Raw genomic sequence first — 21719 nt, forward strand, 5'->3', positions numbered from 1 at the left:
AGGGAAATTGACATAAATGACGACTGACACTAATTGTTTAATTATCACACACAGTAGTGCCAAAACCAATGGGTTGGTTAAATGAAAGTATGAGCCAAGGAAATAATACTTTAATTAATAACATATATCATAAAAAGTCTAAGGTAATAGATTAATCCCTGATATTGCCGTACACATGCACAGATAGATATTTGCATGAGTACCCACGGAGTGTATATTAAGTCCTTAGTTACGTAGTCTCTCTCTCTCTCTTTCTCTCAATAAATATACCTGTTGCATATGTAAATATAATGAGGCAGTCATCCACCAAAAGTGAAGCAACGAACAAATTTAACTTATTACACTTCGTCCAGTGACTGATATAGACTGTCTCTTGTGCTACCAATATACACCCAACTTACTTATGCTTACTAGAGCCTCCTACCAGATTTTTACCAGTATTTGAAGTTAAGTTTGGGACCGTCCTTGTCATGTGTTTGTATGAACATTCTTTCGTTGTACTTGAGGGTTCCAGTCTAGTGCTGACATTGTCAAATTGCTGTTTTTAATCTTCAAGATAAATATGGTCCATCTGTTGCGGGTTTGTTGTTTACAGTCTTTAACCATGTAATACCGACCATCAGTTGCTTTTGGACTTTGAACTAGTAAGTACTACAGAAACAGAGAGTACTCCTTCGATGCAGGTACAGCTTGTTGTCCTTTGTCATGTATTTGTTGAAGTGTTTGTATTCTGTATCGATCTCAAGAGTTAAATCCGAATTCGACAGATATTCGACAGATATTTTATAGTTCATTTTATTGTATTTTCCCACCACTGTCCCAGGTATGGGGAGGGTCAATCGCTCACAAATATGTTTAAACCCACCACATATTTAATACGTCCGTCCAAAGCCAGGTACCGGTGGTTGTTATTGTTGTGATTCGTTTTACGTTTTTCTATAGATTAGTTCGGTTTTCGTCTTACAGTTTCACATCATTTATTTTGGGGGTTTTGTTTCTTCTACTTGTTGCATGAAATGAAGAGTCCCCACTAGATCCCAAAACACATCAGTTTGCAAAATTTACTTTAATAGCATACATTTTGTCAATGGAGACAAAATGGAAGTTTGCTATCAATGTCCTTCAAACTTTTCTGTTTCCTATGGTGAGGCTAAATTTTGTTACCGGTGATAAAATGCACACCCACTAAATTGTGTATTGAAATCATGACATTTCTACTGAAATACAACTTTATGTTAAAATTCTATATTCTATGTTTTCGGGTGTCTATAGGTCTCTTAATTAACTCTTGGAAATTCTGCTTTAGATATCGCCCACTTTTAAAGTTTAAAAAAAAATTATGCAGAGGGGATTGCTCCCACAATCCAATGGGCAGCTTGACTATATATATATATATTTTGTGTATGCATGGCTGGATGCTACTGTATCTATAATGGTATCGGCGGTTCAAGGGTACTTGTTTTTATCAGTGGTGTTACTATCAAATATGAATATTATATTCATATTTGGTAGTCCTTAACATGCCGAGCACTCAATCTGATTAAAAAAAAAAACATGGAAAATCGCCATCTGCATCTGCATCATTTGCGATGCCGCACGTACAGCACCGATTCTTAAGTGAGTCCAGCTTTTAATTTTTCCATTGAAATAATTGAAATAACTTTTCTTCTCTAAAAATGTGAACCCAGTTTTAATTAAAACTTATATGTAAAGAATTAATAGAGTCGCTTTTTTTTTATAACTTTCCAAGTTCAATTTTTGCATATTTTTTTCTACCGGATTCTAGTTACTATTCTTTCTTAGTAATTATATTAGATTTTAACCCAAACAGACACAAGCTTTTTGTTTTTATCCCTCCGTTTATGATAATAGGACGGCTTCACAACAGTTTTTTTTAATGGGAAAGAACTGTCCCAGGGGATAAATCCAAACTTTTATCGGTACGTGGGATAGTTAATAGAAAATAAAAAATACCCATCCCAACAAAGTACCCGAATGACTTTTAAAAAAAATCTATGCATAGCAAATATTTCAGTCACCACACTGAGGAATTTGTCAGTGGAGGTGGGGTTCACTTTTGACACTGTGCTGTACGTAGATTATGGTAACTTTTGAAATAAATATATTATATGAGGGGTTTAAAACTGTACCCCTGCTCTTACGGAGTTAGAAATGTAAATTATACGGGAGAACCAAGACTTGAAAGAGAAGTTTAACCGAGATGGGACGAATCGTTTGTTGGACGACCTATCATAAAGTGTATCCGCAAGGTGTCGCTGTTTTTTATTTATATCATGGCGGACGCAGGATTGATTTTCAAAAACTGAAAGTTTCTGTGATGGTTATCAGAGGTATGAATGTGCATAAAATGACGATTAAACTTCAATTTGTGTGAATAAGTAATGTAATTAAAGTAGCCACTTTCATATGACATTTTATATCGGATTTATGGCTTTCTGACAACATTGAGGCCGCCTATCATCATCGACGTGCACAAACTTGTTTACAAAGGCCAAAATATTTCCTTAAATGATTAGGTTATTTCATTTGCATCTATATCGTATGATGAAAATGATAAAGCCTTTACTCGAAATAATTTCTTGAGAAACTAAAGTTTAAACGTTTTCTGTTTACTACTAGTTTTATATAATCTTCAATGTGACTTTAAGAGTTTGACTTCAATCATGATTGTTACCTATATTCGACATCTGGTTACATGTATCCACCACGAAGACCGGTCTTTCATGTATTTAGAGTGATGATTTAGGTCTGCATCAAGTATAAATTTGGTCATGTAATCCTCCATCCACACTTTGACCGAAAAAAATATCTGTCTCTTTGTGCTTTTATTTACTATTCCATGTTTTATTTTCATTATTTGGACCTGCGGAGCAAATACAAATTTTTAAAAAGACTCCTAATAATGAAATTAAAACATGGAAGTGTCAATAAAAACACACAAAAAAAACCCAGATATTTTGGTCCAGTGAGGATCAGACCAAAATATTCGTCCCTGTGTCTGATTCACTAGAACTGCTGTTGTACAAAAAAATGTATTTGTTTTAACACACATGTTATTTTAAGACAATTTTTTTTCAGTCATTGAATCTTGAGTATAGATAATGGGTCCAAAATCAACAGAGTTGTCATATGAGGACAGACGTGAGTAGAGTTTATCTAGATGTTTCTTATTCATGCTATATACATGTAGATGTTCCCATTACGTGTTATACAGCTATTTAAATCTTAATAAACATTTTTATACTTTCTTTTCTTAACATCCAAATACTTGTACTTTTTAAAAAAAGGTGTAGCATACATTCCTTCAGTTAACTTACCTAAAACTTGGTGGAAATTTATATCATTTCAAATATTTTTGTAGCAATGAATTCTCCTGATGAATAATCATATTCAAGTGTGTAAGATGTAGCACTGATAAATTTTATAAATTTGACAGAACTGCTTTTTCATTGCACATGTAATTATGAAAACAATTTAATCTGTAATCTAGCTTGTCATAAATATGTTGATAGGAATAGTGAGCCAAGCCAACACACTACTGGAACAACTTAACTCTGGGAGTCCTATCAGCTGTGTTGAGGATATTAATGCTCAGGTTTATGTAAAACTATTCGAAGGACTTTGTGGAGAACAACTTAATGGTTTGTTAACTAGCTTGTTCTGTATTTGACATTACACTGACACTCAATGTATATGTATGCTGCTGTTTTACAAAATGTATGTCAATATAAGAATAATAATGCATTAAATTTCAGTCAAGTGACTCTTACAGTCATAGTGAAAAGTATTAAGATTGATCATTAAAAGTAAAAGACTGACAAAAAATGTTTTTTGGTATTTTTGAAAGCAAATTTGAAAAATGTTATACTATGATATTCAGTGTTGTATTTAGTGTATAAACATTTAGTCATTTGTTATGTTGTTAGATTTGCATTTAGTATATGAACATTTAATCACTATTGTTACAGGCTTATGTTGTCAGTGTTTAAGGTTTTTTCAAAGTTTATTTTTCTTTAGGCATTATAAGGTCACCTGTAACAGAGGAAGATGAAATACATAATGTACAAACCGTCATTGACACACTAGCAGCTGAAGTATTACACACATCCTTGCTACACATTAATGGAAGGGATGTTGTTAATCATAATAGAGAGTCTGTCCTCAACCTGCTAGAGATTTTGTCAGGACTATTAGAATATATATTTAACAAGATAGAGAGTGATCTTTCAACTGACAATGAGGAAGGTAAAATAACTTTTTTCAAAACTATTTTTGTCTTTGCCATTGTACACTATACTCAGTGACTTGTGTTTCTCTAACACTCAAGTCGGAGTTTTAAAACTGTGTTAGTCTGTAAAACATGGTGCCAGTCAGATTTTTTCATGGTGAAATGTGAGTGTTACACCCACCCAGCTGGGATATTGTATATTCCAGTTGTTAATTGTGTACGGAGAACCAGCGACCTGGGTGAAAAATTACCAAGCATGGTGAAGTTAATCTCATTGATCTTCGCCAACAATATGGACATTAGTACCTGAGCTCCCAGGTCACTGACCTCCAAAATTCATTTGGGACTCCAGAAAATTACAACAAGGGAGTCTTGAGGACATGTGAAAATTCTTAATCCAATTGCCGAAATCGATTCTAGTTGATTTGTCCAGCTTTAATCAAAGGCGTCAGTACAATAAAACAGCAGTTGAGATGATTAGCATGTGATATTAAAGGTTAACAAATGTAACATGAAAATCATAAAAAAAAGACATTTCTTGTTGATACATACTTCATGACTGTCCTGTATTGAGTAATTATAATTAATTGCAGTCCATGTTATGACCAGACACACATCGGAGACATTGTAAACAATGTGTTCATTTAAATGTCTAAAAATAAACAAATATATATGTGCGAGGTTCGTCAAGGGATTATTTTTATACAGGAGTAAACATTGGTAGGCATCAATGAAAGTTTGAAACCTTTTAACAAAACTTATAATTAAAATAAAGATATATGTAGGTTTTATTTGAAACATACTGTCACTCGAATCAAATTGCAAAAATCAATACTTTCAAAGTGTTTTATTTATATTTATAAATAGTAATTATCAATTTACAATTGCAAAATTAAAATATCAAAAGATTGCATTATTACTTGATAAAATATGAAGTAATATTTCTACATGATGTCTCCCACTCATTGCATGTAACTGTAAATAAAAAAAAAACAACATATCATCAAATGATAAACACGTACAAAATATTAAAAAAATAATGATGTGTGTTTTATCTTAACTAGAGTGCTCTGAATTACCTGAGAAACAGAAACACAATATACATTGTATCTTACAATGAATTCCCCGTTATGCCTCATTGAATTTTATGACTATTGCAATATACAAACGGTCGGTGTTGGCTAGGTGGAATCTGGGTGGTAAACTGTCAAAATGTTGGTGTAACACAGAGTTTCACTCAAGTCGGACTTGAGTGTTAGAGAAACAAATGTTGCTGAGTGTAGTGTAGATCAACCTTCGTGAATAACTTAGTGGTCATCAGCACTCACTTAATTTGGTCAAAATTAGGCTTGTATTGTCTAAGTGTTTATCGTGAAGACTGTTTCAAAAGCCTACATTCTAGTACTTAAAATATATTTTACAAAATCTACTGGTGATAGAAATGAGAAAATGATATTGTTCATGAAATTGTTTTAGTTGATGTAATTGCTTCGACATTTTGCCTATAATCTGGAAAACATGAATTATTTGCTGCTTGTAAAATTTGAAAATTAAGGTTATTGATAATTCAAGATTTAAAAATTACATATTTTTTTGCAGAAGAGGAAGCTGGTGAAGATGACCCTGATGTTTTACAGAGGGATGTTATTGATAGAATTTTAGAGAAAGAATTGAACCGTACAACAGATACAGTTACCAGTAGCCCTGACAGAAACCATACCAAGAAATCATCTGTTTACTGGGAAGATGAGTATGTATTTTTAAAGAATAAAGATGGATACATTATCCAAATAAATTTGGTTTTATACCATGTTAAGTTCTTGTTTGTCATGGTTATGTCACAAGTGTATATATTGAAGTTTAAAAAAAACTTATGAACATTTTAATTTACTAAAAACTAATTCACAAGTCTTTATTTTGTGAGTTTTTTATACTCATGGAAAGTTCAAAACGTTATAGTACTCCACGTTTTGGTGTTGCATTAATTTTTCCAGACTGTCTAATGCACAATTCCCCAAGCATTTATACTGCATTTTACTTTCAGACCCAGTGCAATCAGACATTCACAAAATACAGAGACTAGTTTAACAGACATAACTGGTCATGAAACTTCTACAGGATTAAGAGACACTATCAGTATATCTAAAGGTAAAGCCTATTTTTGTTTTAGGGGCAAGTGATCTTATTTTCACATGCTAGTTTCTAATCTATCTTCCAGCTCTATCAACACAGTGTATCTCATTTAAGTCACACTGTTTCTTTAACATAATGATAGAAGGATGATAGTATAATTTTCATTTAAAAATAGTAAAAATCTTTTATAGAAGTAAATTCATTAGTCCATCACATATACTACCTTGTTAAGTGGTAATGGTACATGTAAAATTATTTGAATTTTTCATCAGTAATAAATAGTCTTAGTTATAGATTATTTACTTCACAATTCACTGTATGTGCAGAAATCGCTGTACTTTGTAACAATTTGGTTCACAGTACGTCTTGGCCACCTATAATAGTAACGATATGATGCTTTTTTAAAATAAATTTATTGGTATTAGTGTTATAGCTAGCATTATTTTAATGACCCAGAGAAAAAGTAAAATATTGCTTAAATGATTTATTTCAAATGGAATGATGGATCAAATCCTTACTTTTTATTACCTGTCGTGCATAAGAGGCTTTGTTTTGTAAAACATGGCGCCGCCCACAAAGGACACACATCTCAGGATAAGTACCGTCAGACATATTCAAAATAATGATATGTATGGATTGAGAAAAAAAATGTATCATTACACTCCTACTTCATACAGTTGTAACAATATGTATCATATTTACATCATAATGTAACTTTTTTGTATATGCATGATAAGTGTTTGTTTGAACCCTACATCAAAATCTGTATCACATGCTGTATCAAACTTCAACCTATATCACCCTGCGGGCCGATGGCTATTGGGATAATATAGAAGTCTCAGGTTGATACAGCATGCGATACAGATTTTGACATGTAATATTCAGTATGTATTAGATACACTTTTATTACCAAATTAATTTCAGGTGATTCTACAGCAGAGTTGATACGAGAAGGTGAAGAAATAGAGAAAAGAATGACCACTAGAGTAACTTCAGTGGTAAGTATAAAGAATCTTTAAATTCAGTAATTTCTTGGTATCTGTACATGTTTTCCCAACCATTTTTCATCTACTCTACATTTATCTAAGTAAAGTAGACTGCCACATGCATTGCAATAAGAAAAACTTAATAACTTATAGCATCATATTATTTTGTAGGAAGAAGACATAGCTAGACATAGGAGAGAGTTGGGTCTTGACAGGAAGGAAGATCATCTTCCAGAACCTGCAGTAAACAGATATTGTATGTTATAGTCTATGACCTAGGAGGGTACATTATGCAACTCCAGTTAATAAACTTCAATTAGAGTCTTTTTTTGTATCTGAATTCCTCCCATTTATGAATTAAAGAATATTCTCATAATCTTTTACAGTATATCTACAACCATTTTGTTGATTATCCTGTTCATTTTTTTCATGCTTCATGATATTGAGTGGTTTTGTTAATTGAACAGATTGATTACATGATACATGTACATACATTCATTCTCCATTGAGATACAATAAACAGCTATTATCAATTTGTTCTTTAAGTGCTGGGATGGGATAAATATTTATTATAAAACACTTTCTCTTTATTTTAGATCAAACAACAGTACCACAGTCTGAACAGTTAAATGATTCTTACAGACCCCGGGCAAGGTAGGATTTATTTACATGATCTTTTATACTTACAGACCACAGGCAAGGAAAAATATATTAACATATTTTCTTACAGGGCAATCCCTAATCCATAGACCAGGCAGAATTATTTTTTGTTTTATTAAAGTAACGGTTGATGTTCATACAGAGACATTTCAAAGAAAAATAAATTAAGTATGTGTTTTTATGCAATTTCAGGATTATTTCAAAATCAGTTGTTGAAAAAAGAGGTATTAAAGTATTTTGATAGATGTTAATTTTTAAAATTTCAGAATTGATACTTATAAAAGTTTACATTCGATGGTTGAGGAGACAGCAGCTTTAGCCAGAGCAGCTGTTGATGCCAGTCCATCTAGAGCCAAATCTATTCTTCAGTCATTAGATAATGACTACAACCAAGCTAAACAGCTGGCGCAGAGGTGAGAATATTCATAATAAAATTAATCTGAGATATTCAGGAATCTCCATGACCTCTTTTGTCATGGCGCTGTGCTATGGGTTACTTTCATTGCACCATGAATTCAAAACGAGCACCATGTATTCAAATTTGGATCACGCATTTCAAGTCGGCAATGTATTTCCCAATTACTCTTCCCTATTAATCACCTATACCTGTCATAAATCAATATGATTGGCGCATGTGTGTTTATTCTAACGGTAACACAATGTTTTGATTGGTAATTTCCAGGGGAATAATGTGTCAGGGATTGAAACGCATGTGTAAACAAATCTTGGATTGATCAAATTCATGATTATCACTTTTTGAAAGGTTGATGGATCGAATCCCAAGGCTCTAAAAGATTGTTTAATAACACAGATTCTGATGAAAACGATGTGCAACTGTCTAAGTTCTTGTGGTTATATTATAGAGAACTTTTGAATGGTATTATTTTGTTAATGGTATCAACAAAATGACTACACCTGCCAAAGATTTTTACTTCTCTAGTGCTGTGGACCTATGGTCAGGCCTAGGGAAGAGAAAACTTTACCTTGGTATTATTAAGTTAGATAATACAGACAGAAAGATTTACCATTATTAATTATTAATTTCTATGTTGTACATGCAGCTTGTGCCATTAAATAAGTCTCACACAACCTTATTATACTTTCTTTGGCAATTTATTTTCTGTGTGAAAGGACACACGCCACAATGAAAATTTGTCCAACTGGAGAGTGAGCCATATGTTCATTTTGATCCATGGAGATCCCTGAATATTCCGTTAAATTATAAAATTTTAACAATATGACCACACAGTACTATTGACAAAATGTTTTTATAAATAAAAGTACCAGTTTAATATGTTGGGAAATACTGGCATACATGTGACTGAACAAAAATATGATATGTCATTTATAGGATATGTTAAAAAAATGCATGTTGATAACTTTGGATTTTATATTTGTTATTTTGTGGGATCATATTCTCATTATCTCGTTTATGGTTGATTCTGTTTTTTACATTAGTATAAATGAATGCTGTATATGTGTACATACAAATTACCTGCACTTAATGCAGGTACAACTACTTGTTCACATTGAGACTGTTGTGTTTACCCATGTCGCTATGAGATGCAAGTTTTGGACTTGTGATTACCTTTTTTGTACTTCCCACTTGCAAAGTGGGGAGTATTTAGTGATAGTTTTTTTTGTTCTATATACACTTTCTTCAGTTTTACCTATTTCCTCATGTTTGTTGGCATCTAAATCACATCTTAAGTAAACTGGATGCATTTATTTTATGTAAAGGTTTGGAACAGTGATATTAATATGCATCTCTTTCGTTATTATTTCTCTACAGTACACTGAGGTTACCACAAATGCAGATAAATTATGTATTTTGTAGTATTAAAGCAAAAATGTCTTTTGAAATGATTACTGTTTGGATTTTCCCAGGGTACTAATTTTCTTGGCTGTTTTCACGGTGGACAGAAAATCATGAAAAATAATACCTGCTTAATTGATTTGTAACACTATAGAACTTACCATTTTATGAAAACGAGAAAATTGATACATGCAAAAATTAGCAACCATGAATTAATATGTTTACAGTACTTATACATATCTTTTGCTCTTGAAAACAAATGGAAATATGGTATGGATAAGTTTATGTGTCATGCTTGCCTATCTTAGAAATATTAATGATGTTTCAGAGCTAGACGAGCTTCGCCTGAATTAGGACCAGTGCCTAGGTCATATCCATCCTCAGAAGTTCCTAAAGGTATCAGTCCAACAAAAAAGCCAAGAAGTCCTGTACGACTGCCTGAACAAGATTCATTCTCTGATGCAGAGGTAAGACCTGTATTTGATATGGCTTAGCTTTTAGTGTGAAATATAGAAGTTAAGATTGATATCTTAAGAAGTTCAGTTTTTGTTACACCTCTTTTGCATGAGTCATTTTTATAGGTTGAAAACTATCCTTTTATAATTGTAATTTGATTATCAGTCATATCGAATTAATGAAGTTTTCATTATCAATTTTATCTCTTATACTATGTACATGTTAAACAATGGACTGTAATCAGAAGCAATACAGTGATGTACTTACTGTTTTGCTTTAGATCAGTCACTAGGCACTTGTCACTTTTTTCATTAACAAATAATCTTGAAGATTGATATTTTTTATATCCGATTCAGATTCATCACACAAATATTTAAAAACCACAATTTTAATGTGTAAAATAGTTGCCCATAAAAACTGTAGCCTCACAGATTTACTGCACAATCCAATCAAAAGTATTTATGATATAGCCAGGTATCATTTTACAATTACCATAATCCAAAGATTACTTTCATGGTTACAATCATTCCAGCAAATGAATTTTAATTAAGGAGACTGGGGAAACCGGATATAAATAACTTACAGGCCAATCTAAATTGGGGGTGGTAATCTGTAAGTCAAGTCTTGCAAAAGGCAGGTGGTGCTCTTAGAAATAATTTAAGGTTTAAAAATCCAGGCTTAAAACCTGCAATGTGAGACCAATTTTAGGACATCACCTTTGCTATATCAATCTTTACAAATATTGATATGAAAAATTTGCCCATTTCACAATACAATAATTGGTTTATGTGTTTATTTTTTTTTTATATTCTCTTTCTATTGCAGTCTCCTGGAAGAGGAAAGAGAAAAGTATCATTTCTTGTAGATAGATCTGACTCTAGTCCTAGTTTTACAGGACAAACAAGGTAAACTGGATGCAGATCAAAATATCTCTAATATCCACTTATGCACTATTTGTTTAGTTTTTGGCAGTTATTTGGTTTTGTTGTGATAAGTGGCCCTTTTATGTTAACATTTGAAGAAGTGAGTCTGTTGAAATCAGTTCAAGAATGATGACATATGTGAAGGGCTTCTTTATAGTGCAGGCTTAAAGTGCAACACCATTTATTATTTCAATGTGAACAAAGGAAGGAGTTGATTCTAAATGAAATTGATGTCAAATAGTTAACTTGGCAATGGTAACCAAAACGTATAATTTTCTGATATTATAAACACACATTTGTTTGATCCAGACCTCTAAATTTAATATTTGTCAGTTATCTACCATTGTATTGTAATAGTTTTGATATGTTTTTCTCAATTTTCTGACAGGTCAAGACGTCCTGTTAAGTCAGCATGGGAAGACACCTCATCTTCTCTTGAACCGTCAAAGACAAGCTACAAACCGAAAAAGACAAGTACAAATTACGGAAGTTACTTGGATTATGGTAGTGATAGAGAAAATCTGTCTTATGATGACAAACTGAAGAAAAAGTTAGTTGTTTACCTGAAAGTATAAAAATTCACATTTTTTTTCTGAAATATAAGGTCTTAAATGAAGTTGTGAGAACACTCTGATACATATTTTTATCATGCCTATAAAGATGGTAGACTGGAATGACTATAATATTTTTGTTTTTTGATAGAGGTATAAAGATGTCTGTTTATTGTACAGTAACTCCAAAACACTTTGAGGGATTTTGATGTTTAGGTCAAATGCTTTCTCCATTGCAGGAACCTTTTTTCTATGTGTTCTGATTGTTCACATTAGAGTTTTGTGACATGAAACATCTAGAATGGGGGACATATTTATCAAATGCCAAAGCACAGCTTTTCATTTCAATAAGAGGACATTATTCTTTATTTTCATCGTGTGATTTAAAATGTTTAAGCATATTTGCTGTAGCAACTCTGATTTAATTATACATTTGTGTATTTGCTGGATAAATCTTAATAGATACAGCTACTGTGTGTATATCTTTTAGAATTTTAGTAAGAGTGAGTATATGAATTATAAATGACATGCCTGTTATCATCAGTAAACTATTCATGAATCATTTTTATAAAATTCTAGTAGTAAAATTTTGTCCTTGATTTGAACTTCTTTAGCTATTTTTGTTTCAGGTTTCATGAGATTATAGATGATGTTTTAAGTGAAGATGAAGCATTACCCCCTCGTTACAAATCTAGGTCAGATCAACACAGAATCAGAATCAATCAGCTTAGTAAACCTAAAGGCACTTATACAGTGGTTGATGCTCAAAAACTACTGAAAAAAGAAAGAGAAACAAATAAGAAAAAGATGGATGTAAGTCATGCAAGGCTAGCTTGATATGGTTTCTCTATAAAAATTATGAAAATCTCTTTTAAAGTCATTTTGGGCTCTTGTCTCAGGAGCTTCTACCATGTTGAATGATAAATGCAATTCTTGTGTAGGACATGGGAATTTGTGAGTGACCATTGTGAGTGCATTTTATTGAACTTATGGTGATGCTATCTGAATTTGGCACAATGCTTAAATATAAGGACAGAATAGAATGACATTTTGAACCAACGAATTTAGAGGTTTTAAAATATTTTCTGCTAATTTCTAATAGTTTTAAAAACTTTTTCCCTCAGTTTTTGCAGAAGATTTACAGAGAGGATCTTGATGAGATGGCATTGGAGGCTGATGAAGGACTGAAAAGTGATAGGAAAGCTGCCAAAGAAACAGTAGGTTTCCTGTGTATTAACATAGTATCAAATATACAAAGCTGTTGTATTAAAAAAATAATTCATACATTACCTGAACCAGTCCATGCAACTGTAATTGTGACCAGTCATCAGTTAGCTTCAGATCAGTCAATGACACTTTTGTGTTTATCAAGTCAAATACGAAATAAATAGCAACAAAAAACAAGAAACTTTATTATGAAATATGAAATATATGGTTGAAGTATGGTAAATTTAGTGATGTACATGCAAGACTTGTCAGTTATTAAAGACATTTCATTTATTTGCTATTTTTCACCAAACCGGCTACTCCTTTAAAGTGGCCATTTCTTCTTGTCCCAGTGGTGGCTGGTTTTGGAGAAGTTTCACCATTCAGTGAAACCTCGATCTGTCGAACTCAGATTAGTCAAAATCTCTAACTAATTACAAAGTCCCAGCAAAACTCCCCTTACTCCAATACAATTTTACCTCGCATAACTCGAGGTAATCAATCAATCCCCTTGATAGGACTTCCAGGTTAATTAACCCGGATGTCTCAAAGTCAACTAATTAGTTGGAAAACTGATTGCTTTATTACAAACCACGATCGAAGTGTGTTAACAACAATTAGCATGGCTTTCAAAAATAATTTGTTGACACTCTTATGGTTTAATTTGTTTATTTAATTAATTTAAAACTGCGCGTGTTGTTAAAAGAAACAAATTTTATTAATAACAAGTTGCAATTTACACTAACTGTGATATTGGATATTTTGATATTTTGAATTTTTTTTAAAAATACAGATGAATTGAAATGGTATCTGACTATGTAATGAAACATCAAACAGACGATAGTAAGGGTATTTCAACGACTACATTCGTTTCGCTAGTAAATTTGAAATTTTAATGTAATATTGTAGAACACATGGTTTGTGGATTAAACAAAGCAGCATGTTATGAACTATGACGTTTTTAATATATAAAAAATAAAAAGGAAATATCACTAAAACACTTGGTGCCATTCTGACAGTATTTCATGATATACAACATACAAAAAAAATATCTTCTGACATGAAATGTATATTACGAAGTACTGTGTAAAGTGAAGTACATGTAATGTACAAGCACAACAAATGATGTAAATTCAGAAACAATCATGGACCAAACTACTAATATTTCCGGTTTATCCTCGACCTCGGATTACTAGAACATTTTTGCATGGTCCCCTCGACTTTGACTTAACGAGGTTTGACTGTGTCTTAAAAAGATCTAGCTAAGGATTTTAAGTGTCATTAAAACAATATTAATTTGTAGGAAAATGAATACAAAAAGAAGATATTAAAAGGTCCACAGAAAAAGTCAACAAAGTCTAAAGAAACAGGTAATGTTGAACATTGGCACTCAGCGGTATTTACACTATGGCTTAAATTAATTCATAAATGATAAAGTTTTGGCATTCATGATTTCAAATACCTGTAAGATTCAAATCATATATTTTGTCATGTTAATATTATGAAGCCCCAAAGTTTTTTAAATTTATGATTGATTTTAAGCCTGGTTGACATGCACTCCTTATATATTTACAGGATTACTGAAGAATACTGCTGCAGGAAAACATCAAGTCAGTACAAAAGCCAAAAAAAAGACATCACCCGGGTTGATACCACCTGCTAAAAATACAAGTAAGTCTAAATTTAGATAAAATGATACTAGTTAATCTTTATATTAAATTTGTTTGTTCCATGAAGGAGGTTAACGTGTAATGTTGTTCTCTGCTAATAAAATTTGCAAACAAATTATTAGAATAGCCTTCTATACTCTTGCATTAGGTTATAATGAGTTAAATTTCATTTACACTTATAAATATTTTTCCTTTATATAGTGCACATTAAAGATGATGATGATATCCTTCCTATGTTACTTAAAGAATTCCCAAATCTACATTTATCTATGCATACATGGCATGAATTGTGGAGGAAAGGTATACACCAGATTGAACAAGTCACCAGAGCTAATCAGGAAATCAGAAGAAAGAAGAGTAAAGCTAAGGCTGATGCAAGTTTTAAATTCCAAGACTATTTGTTGTAGAATATAATTTCTCCAACCTCAAGCAGCAATATTGCAAGGAAATATATGGTTTTTTTTTTTAAAGATTTTGATGTGGTGTTCATATTAAAAAGGAAAAAGAAGTTTTAGTTGCAGGATTATTACACATGTATATAAGGAGTTCTGGCCACACACAAGGACCACCTATGTTGTAAAGCTATTATAAAAGTTTTACGATAACTGAAAGGTTTTATGTCATTTGGTTTTATCAGGATTATTTTCTTGATGCTTGTTATCTGGTTGTGTTGTACCTACTTAAATTAATTTAATTTGAAGTTTCGTTTTTTTCAATATTTGAAATAGTTTCTTCTGAACTATCAAATGATAGTTTTACGGTTCTCTTTCCAAAATTTCCAATTTTTAACTGATAGATTTTCAAGGTTTTGGTTTTTGTTTTATTGTCACAAATTGTCTCTTATTTTAAAGGGGGAACTTCAAATGAGGAATGGTTCAATGATTGAACAGTTTTAATATACAAGTCACAAAAAGAAACAATACGCAATATTCCTAATTTTTCAACTTTACCAAAAAGAAGCATTTATGTGATAAACGTTTAAAACTAATGTGAAAATTTTAAACAATTTATACAAAAAGATTGAAATATGGACATTGTGTTTGTATGTTATACTGCAAAGAATATCTTGGGAATAAAAAAAGTTGTTCTCTGGTTTGTTGTTGCTGATCTCATTGTAGTATTGTCTTATATAATATGACATTGATATTAAACTCAATTGTTAAAGTAATAGAGGAAAATTTTTACTTTGCTTTGTCCTTGTATTGTGTATTTTTATGCAATTTTACTTTAATAGAAATTACTTGCTACTCATTAAACATTTTAACAAAATATTTAACATTTTAGTAAACTGCTGGTATTGATTACTGGTGAATTTCGCCACTTGTCTAAAGACGTATTTTGTATCTTATACAGCTTGAAGATGCTCAGAGAAGACAGGAAATAATGGTCAATATAATGAAGAAAGAAATAGAACACAGCCAAAGAATGGTAAGCATTACTATAAAGGTTGTACTGTTGTGTGTATTTAATGATATGTTAATTTATCTTTCATTTGTATTTTAAAAAATCAAAATTGTTTTTAAAATGTCAATCAATTCAATTTAAATAGAAAGAAGTAAAAGAGCGACAGAAGCAGGCAGTGGCTACTAGAAATGGATTCCATGAGAAGAAGATTCAGTCTGCGAGGTCTCGAAGATATTATGATGAGTATCAAGTTAGAATGAGGTCTAAAATGATGAAGAGAAGGACTCGTGAAGAAATGGTAAGTTACAGGGATGTGATTTTTCTGTGGTTTCTTAAATTTCCACTTTTACAAATTCTACTGATTTTTAAAATATTACTTTGTTGTTCTGATTTTATCATTTTCCCTGTTATTCCTCATATTTCCTTCCTGCAGTTGATGGGAATTTGCTGTTTTATGTTATTTTTTTTTATGATATTATGATTCAATTATAAGTTGAGAAAAATATAAAGCATGTTTGTTATCAATCTTCTTAGTGTATGCTCTATCAAAAAAGTCCTTTGTATGATGCAAAAGATGTAGAGGAAATATACTGTAAATATGAAGTAAAAATGCCAAATTCCTCTTTTTATTAGTCTCCTTAACAGCAACTTTTGCCAAAGGAGACTTTAGGTTTGCACTCTGTCCTTCCTTCAGTCAGTCTTACAGATGCTTGCAGACATACATTTGATTAAGTTCCATTTTGTTCAGGTCCATAGATTTTGGCTGAGTTATGGCCCTTGGACTTGAAATATTCATGTAATAACTTTTTTTGTCATTCTTGCAGATATACAATTGATATTTGGTATATTTCTTTATCACTGCTGAGTTACACCCCTCGGACTCGGAAAATTCATAGAATTACATAATTTTACACTTTTTTGGGGTCAAGATTGCAAATAAATATTTGGTACATTGCTTAACCATCACAAGTTACAGATCAAGTTGGAATTGTGTAATGGGCCCTTTTTTTGCTGAGTTATGGCCCTTGGACTTGGAAAATTAATGCAGACAGTGTTTACCATACTATTTTTCCATAACAAATTATGCATGAAGTTCCCATTCTGTTTTCTTCAACATAAATTTCTCCCGGTAAGGGACTTTGTATCGCCATGCAATACTCTCAGAATGATTGTTGAATCTTATTTTGACTCTTAGTCATATAAACATAATGGTATCAATGTCTTAACATTATATAATTGCTTTTTCAGGTATTTAGAAAGTTATTTAAGGATGGGTTAGAAATTCAGAAAGACAGAATAAAAGACTTGAGAAAATATGCTACAGAACAGAGAGACAAACAAGCCTCTAAACAGAGGAATGAAGTAGAGTCTTTAGAAAACTAGTATCCTTTTGATTAATTAAAATACTCAATAGAGGCAATCATAATCTGTTAGCCAATAGCACTGATCAGTTTGTTTGTTAGGGGGTATTACGACAAGTACCAGGGAACTAAGTGTATATTATTTTCCTATGCAGTACTAAGCAGATCATTCCTACTTGTAGTGTTGTTGACCAGAAAGTGTACATTGTTTAAATAAGAGGTATTTGCTTCAGTAAATGACTGATTAACTGGCAGTTGATTTCAAACTAATTTCAACTCCTTTCAATTCCTTGATTAAATACCCTTTTTGAATTCCTGGCTGAAATACCCACTGTGTGTCATTTGTATGTATAATCAGGGAAGCTTTGCTAGGCTTGATAAAGTTTTAAGGACCAATCTTTATAAAAATGTACTTTAAAAATACGGATCTAAATACATAATGACAATCATTCCATGAAAATAAATCATTTGTATACTGAAAAAAAGATTGTTAGTTCATTGAGTTATTCTACATCATGAATCACCTCTACAATAGGCAGTAAATAAATTCTATATGGTTCAGGTGAACATGCTCTTTACTTCCTTTATTGCAAAATTGACTTGAAAATTCTATGATAGTCGATAGTAAGGGTATTTCAACGACTACATTCGTTTTGCTAGTGAATTTGAAATTTTATCGTAATATTGTAGAGCACATGATTTGACGATACTCCTGATTGTGAATCAAACAAAGCAGCATGTTATGGACTATGACGTTTTTGATACAGAAAAAATAAAAAGGAAATTTCACTAAAACACTTGGTGCTGATCAGTATTTCAAACATGATATACAACATACAAAAAAAATATCTTCTGACATGAAATGTATATTACGAAGTACTGTGTAAAGTGAAGTACACGTACATGTACAAGCACAACAAATGATGTAACTGCAGAAACAATCATGGACCAAACTACTAGTATTTCCGGTTTATCCTCAACCTTGGATTACTTGAACCTCGGATAACTTGAACAGTTTTGCATGGTCCCTTCGACTTTGACTTAACAGGGTTCAATTGTATTTTGAACCAGAAGATGACTGATGACTGAATAACTCTATAACAGATTACAAAAAATGAAGTTATTTTAAACAAAAGACATGGGGATAAGGAGACTGAAATTTTCAACAGAAATCAGGAAATAGATATGGTAACATGACCTTCAACCAAGTTATGCCAACATTAAGTGAGGCTTTAGTTGTTCTAGTCAGATTTTGCTTCTTGCTTATTTTCTTGATCTTGTCATCATGCATAATTAATTGATCAAAAAGTTCCCATGGAATGTATCAGTATTTGCCTTAATTGTTGAACAGTTACCGTGACCAGTTTGATATGTTAGCTGAATCTATCACTAATGAAAGGAAGGAGATAATGGTCAGAGAAAAGGCCCAACAAAAGGTTTGTAATTAAAGAAATTGGCTACACTTGAGTGGTTGTCAAAACAGGAATTTGCTATTGCAAAGTTGTATTAATCAAGGGAATCGTTTATGTGTAAAGTTCAAGGTGTATGTGCTAATGCAGGTTTGTTTAACTACGTAAGACAAACTACGTGTAAGGAATAAAAATAATAGGCCCCCTGGTGAACAAATTTGACATAACATAATCTTATTCCTGGACAATGTATTTCTTTCCATTGCTATAAATAGGTAGACCTAGGGTAACGTTTGTATTCTGCATTTTTCATCAATCTCACGTAATTATCAAAGTGACTTGGACTGATTTCATTCTGTTTCAAATGAAAGCTTGAAAGACTTTAATGAAATTGAAAATGAGACAAACACATCACTGATTTCATGAGTTATGCCCCTTACCCCAGGTCTACCTCCTTAACCTCAATGGCCAACCAAATAAGAAAGCTATGACTCATTACAGGTGCTGGAACAAATGAAGAAAGAGTTGAGGAAGAAAATGGAGAAAGAAATAAAAGATCTACAAGATCAGTTAGTGAGGGATGATGATGATGCTTACTTTAGACAATTAGACGCTGATCGTGTTATACATAATTTACAAATGGCCAAATATCATGTGACCAATGTATAGCCAATCAGATTGTGTTTAATATTTATCTGTGATATTATTTGTGCTGTGAAGTCCCTTGTCTAGAATGTCTCTGTATTTTAATTTACTTGTTCAATTTCATTAATCATTTTTTAAGGAGAGAGTCACAGATGTTTTAGTGGTTGTACTGTTTTATGCATTATTTAAACATTTTTCTGTACAAACAATATTTCTTGTATTTCTGTGAAAACTTATATTAACAACTAATAGAATTCAGCATGTGCCTCCTAATTTTTAATGAAAAGTTAAAAAATCTCCTGCTTACATGCCCATGTCAAAGTGGGAGATTTAGCAGCATTTGCAGAAATTTCACCTGTCTTATTTGAATTTTAAGCTTAAAATTATAATAAATTACTTCAATTCTTGTCAGTACATGTCAAGAAAACAAAAACTCTAAATCTCCTACTTGCAGTAAATTTTGAGAAGGAGATCGCCCACTTAATAATTTTTTAGCTCACCTAGCCAAAGGCCATGTGAGCTATTGCCATCACTGTTTAGCTGAATTCTGACATGGGCAAAAGTGTTCAGAATGATGACATCTATCTCTGGTCAAATTTTGGTTTTAATCTGTTAAGCCATGTTGGAGTTATTGCCCTTTTTCAACAATTTTTCTATTTTTAATGTTATTTCTTTCCAAAGTCTTCTCCTCTGACACTACTTGACCAATTGAAACCAAACCTGGTATGAATGTTCCTTGGGTTATACTGCGTAGAACTTGTATGGGGTTTTTTGATTTGTCAAAAAATATGGCCACCATTACTAAAAATAGAACATAAGGGTCAGACAGTAGTTTTTCACATATATCTCCTAAACCGTTAGGTTTATCCAAATTCTTTCAGTAGCTGAAATGATCCATATTATTAGGACTACAAAAGTCATCAGACTGCTAGAAAGAGTTATTGCCTTGAAAGGGGCAAAATAACTTTTTTTTTAATAGTATTCAGTCAATATCTTGATAGATTAAAAGAAACTTTCAATTGTTGAAAAGATCTTGTGATAGTCCTACCAAAGACTTCTTTTGTCAAAATTGTTGGACATCTTCTTGTTTAATTTATTGCCTTTGAAAGGCAAAATTCAAGAAGGTGAGCGATTCAGGCTCCTGGCAGCCTCTTGTTTTAAGGTTAACACCTATGCTAATTCTTACTTCAGGTACTACCATGACCTCTATCATTACCACATGAGGCAGGCATCGTCATTGTAATTATGGATTTTGTAAGGCCTGAGATTTATTTGTATGTGTGTTGTCTTGGTAAGAATCATGCAGTGGACCTTTTACAACCCAAACTTTTTTTTTTTTGGCTTGAATCACCATTTCCAAATTCAAATTTTGCATGATACTTATCAAGACAGCTACTAATATGTGTGATAAGTAAGCACCCATTATATGGCATATCTAGCCAGCTATGCTGGAGTCTTCTAAAAGTTTCTGACAGAACTATGAATATATGCTTTGAATGGGAGAGTTATATTCAGAAAAAAATGTCAAACAAAACGAAACATAGGTATTTGTTTGAAAGGGGAAAAGGTTTGATAAATCCGAATTCAAACCAAAAAGGGTAGTGATATTGGTGAAATATGTTTTTGCACCTTATTTTTAAAAGTTTCCTTGCTTGTTCCTTTCAGTTTTTATTGGTTAATTGTTCCCGAAAATCATGGAGAGGTTGTCTTTTTACCACTCTGATTTATGCTTTCATAGACCCTGAAAAATATTTGCCATATTATTCCAATTTGAAATATAAATAGGAAAATATTTAAACAGTTAAAACTTGGCTGTATATATTCTTAAACATCTCATTTTAGAAGCCTAAAATAATCTTGTAACTTCTAAAGTAGTAATAATATTATTTTAATATGTCTGATTAGCTTAAATGATACCTTAGCCTAAGTTAATGCCTGTAAAAGATGTACTTTAATCATCTTTTCTATGTTTTAGTGAGAATTTTTGTCCTGTGAACCCACTTACATGTATACTGTGTCTGTAGTTTTCTGGGTTATATATAGTAACACTTCTGTGTTCTGTGCATTTAGAATTTTGGTAAAGAGCTACATGGAGGCAGCATTGTATGTTACATCTCATTTCTCTTATATATGAAACTTGTAAATAGTAAATATTGATATATTTATTGAAATGTTTGTATTTTTTTTTATAAAAGAGAATCATGAATAAAATGATAGAGCCAGTTGAATTGTTTTGTGTGATTTAGATTA

General features: G+C 31.9%; 1 protein-coding gene across 1 annotated transcript; it reads left to right on the forward strand.

Moving 5' to 3' along the window:
- Positions 1 to 2263: 2263 nt before the first annotated feature.
- On the forward strand, positions 2264 to 21697 carry LOC148627224 (centrosomal protein of 95 kDa-like). Its single transcript, XM_088569864.1, has 23 exons — positions 2264 to 2351; positions 3100 to 3162; positions 3534 to 3662; positions 4039 to 4266; positions 5849 to 5999; positions 6294 to 6397; positions 7307 to 7380; positions 7540 to 7624; positions 7965 to 8022; positions 8295 to 8441; positions 10173 to 10311; positions 11126 to 11205; positions 11612 to 11773; positions 12404 to 12587; positions 12899 to 12991; positions 14284 to 14350; positions 14556 to 14651; positions 14852 to 15024; positions 16004 to 16078; positions 16200 to 16352; positions 17303 to 17436; positions 18767 to 18851; positions 19326 to 21697. Exons 2-23 carry the CDS (start codon positions 3123 to 3125, stop codon positions 19491 to 19493), a joined length of 2625 nt encoding a protein of 874 aa, XP_088425990.1. The 5' UTR covers positions 2264 to 2351; positions 3100 to 3122; the 3' UTR covers positions 19494 to 21697.
- Positions 21698 to 21719: the final 22 nt, after the last annotated feature.

Source organism: Perna viridis, chromosome 1 (assembly GCF_037379345.1).
Source record: "Perna viridis isolate PV_CMFRI_1.1 ecotype Kerala chromosome 1, ASM3737934v1, whole genome shotgun sequence".
Lineage (NCBI taxonomy): Eukaryota > Metazoa > Mollusca > Bivalvia > Mytilida > Mytilidae > Perna > Perna viridis.

Bases quoted from the DNA above. Each gene is read 5' to 3' on its own strand.
- LOC148627224 (XM_088569864.1), top strand. From the start codon at position 3,123: ATGGGTCCAAAATCAACAGAGTTGTCATATGAGGACAGAC. The intron at 10,312-11,125 runs GTAAGACCTGTA...TTTCTATTGCAG, and splicing joins ATTCATTCTCTGATGCAGAG to TCTCCTGGAAGAGGAAAGAG. The intron at 17,437-18,766 runs GTATCCTTTTGA...ATTGTTGAACAG, and splicing joins GTAGAGTCTTTAGAAAACTA to TTACCGTGACCAGTTTGATA.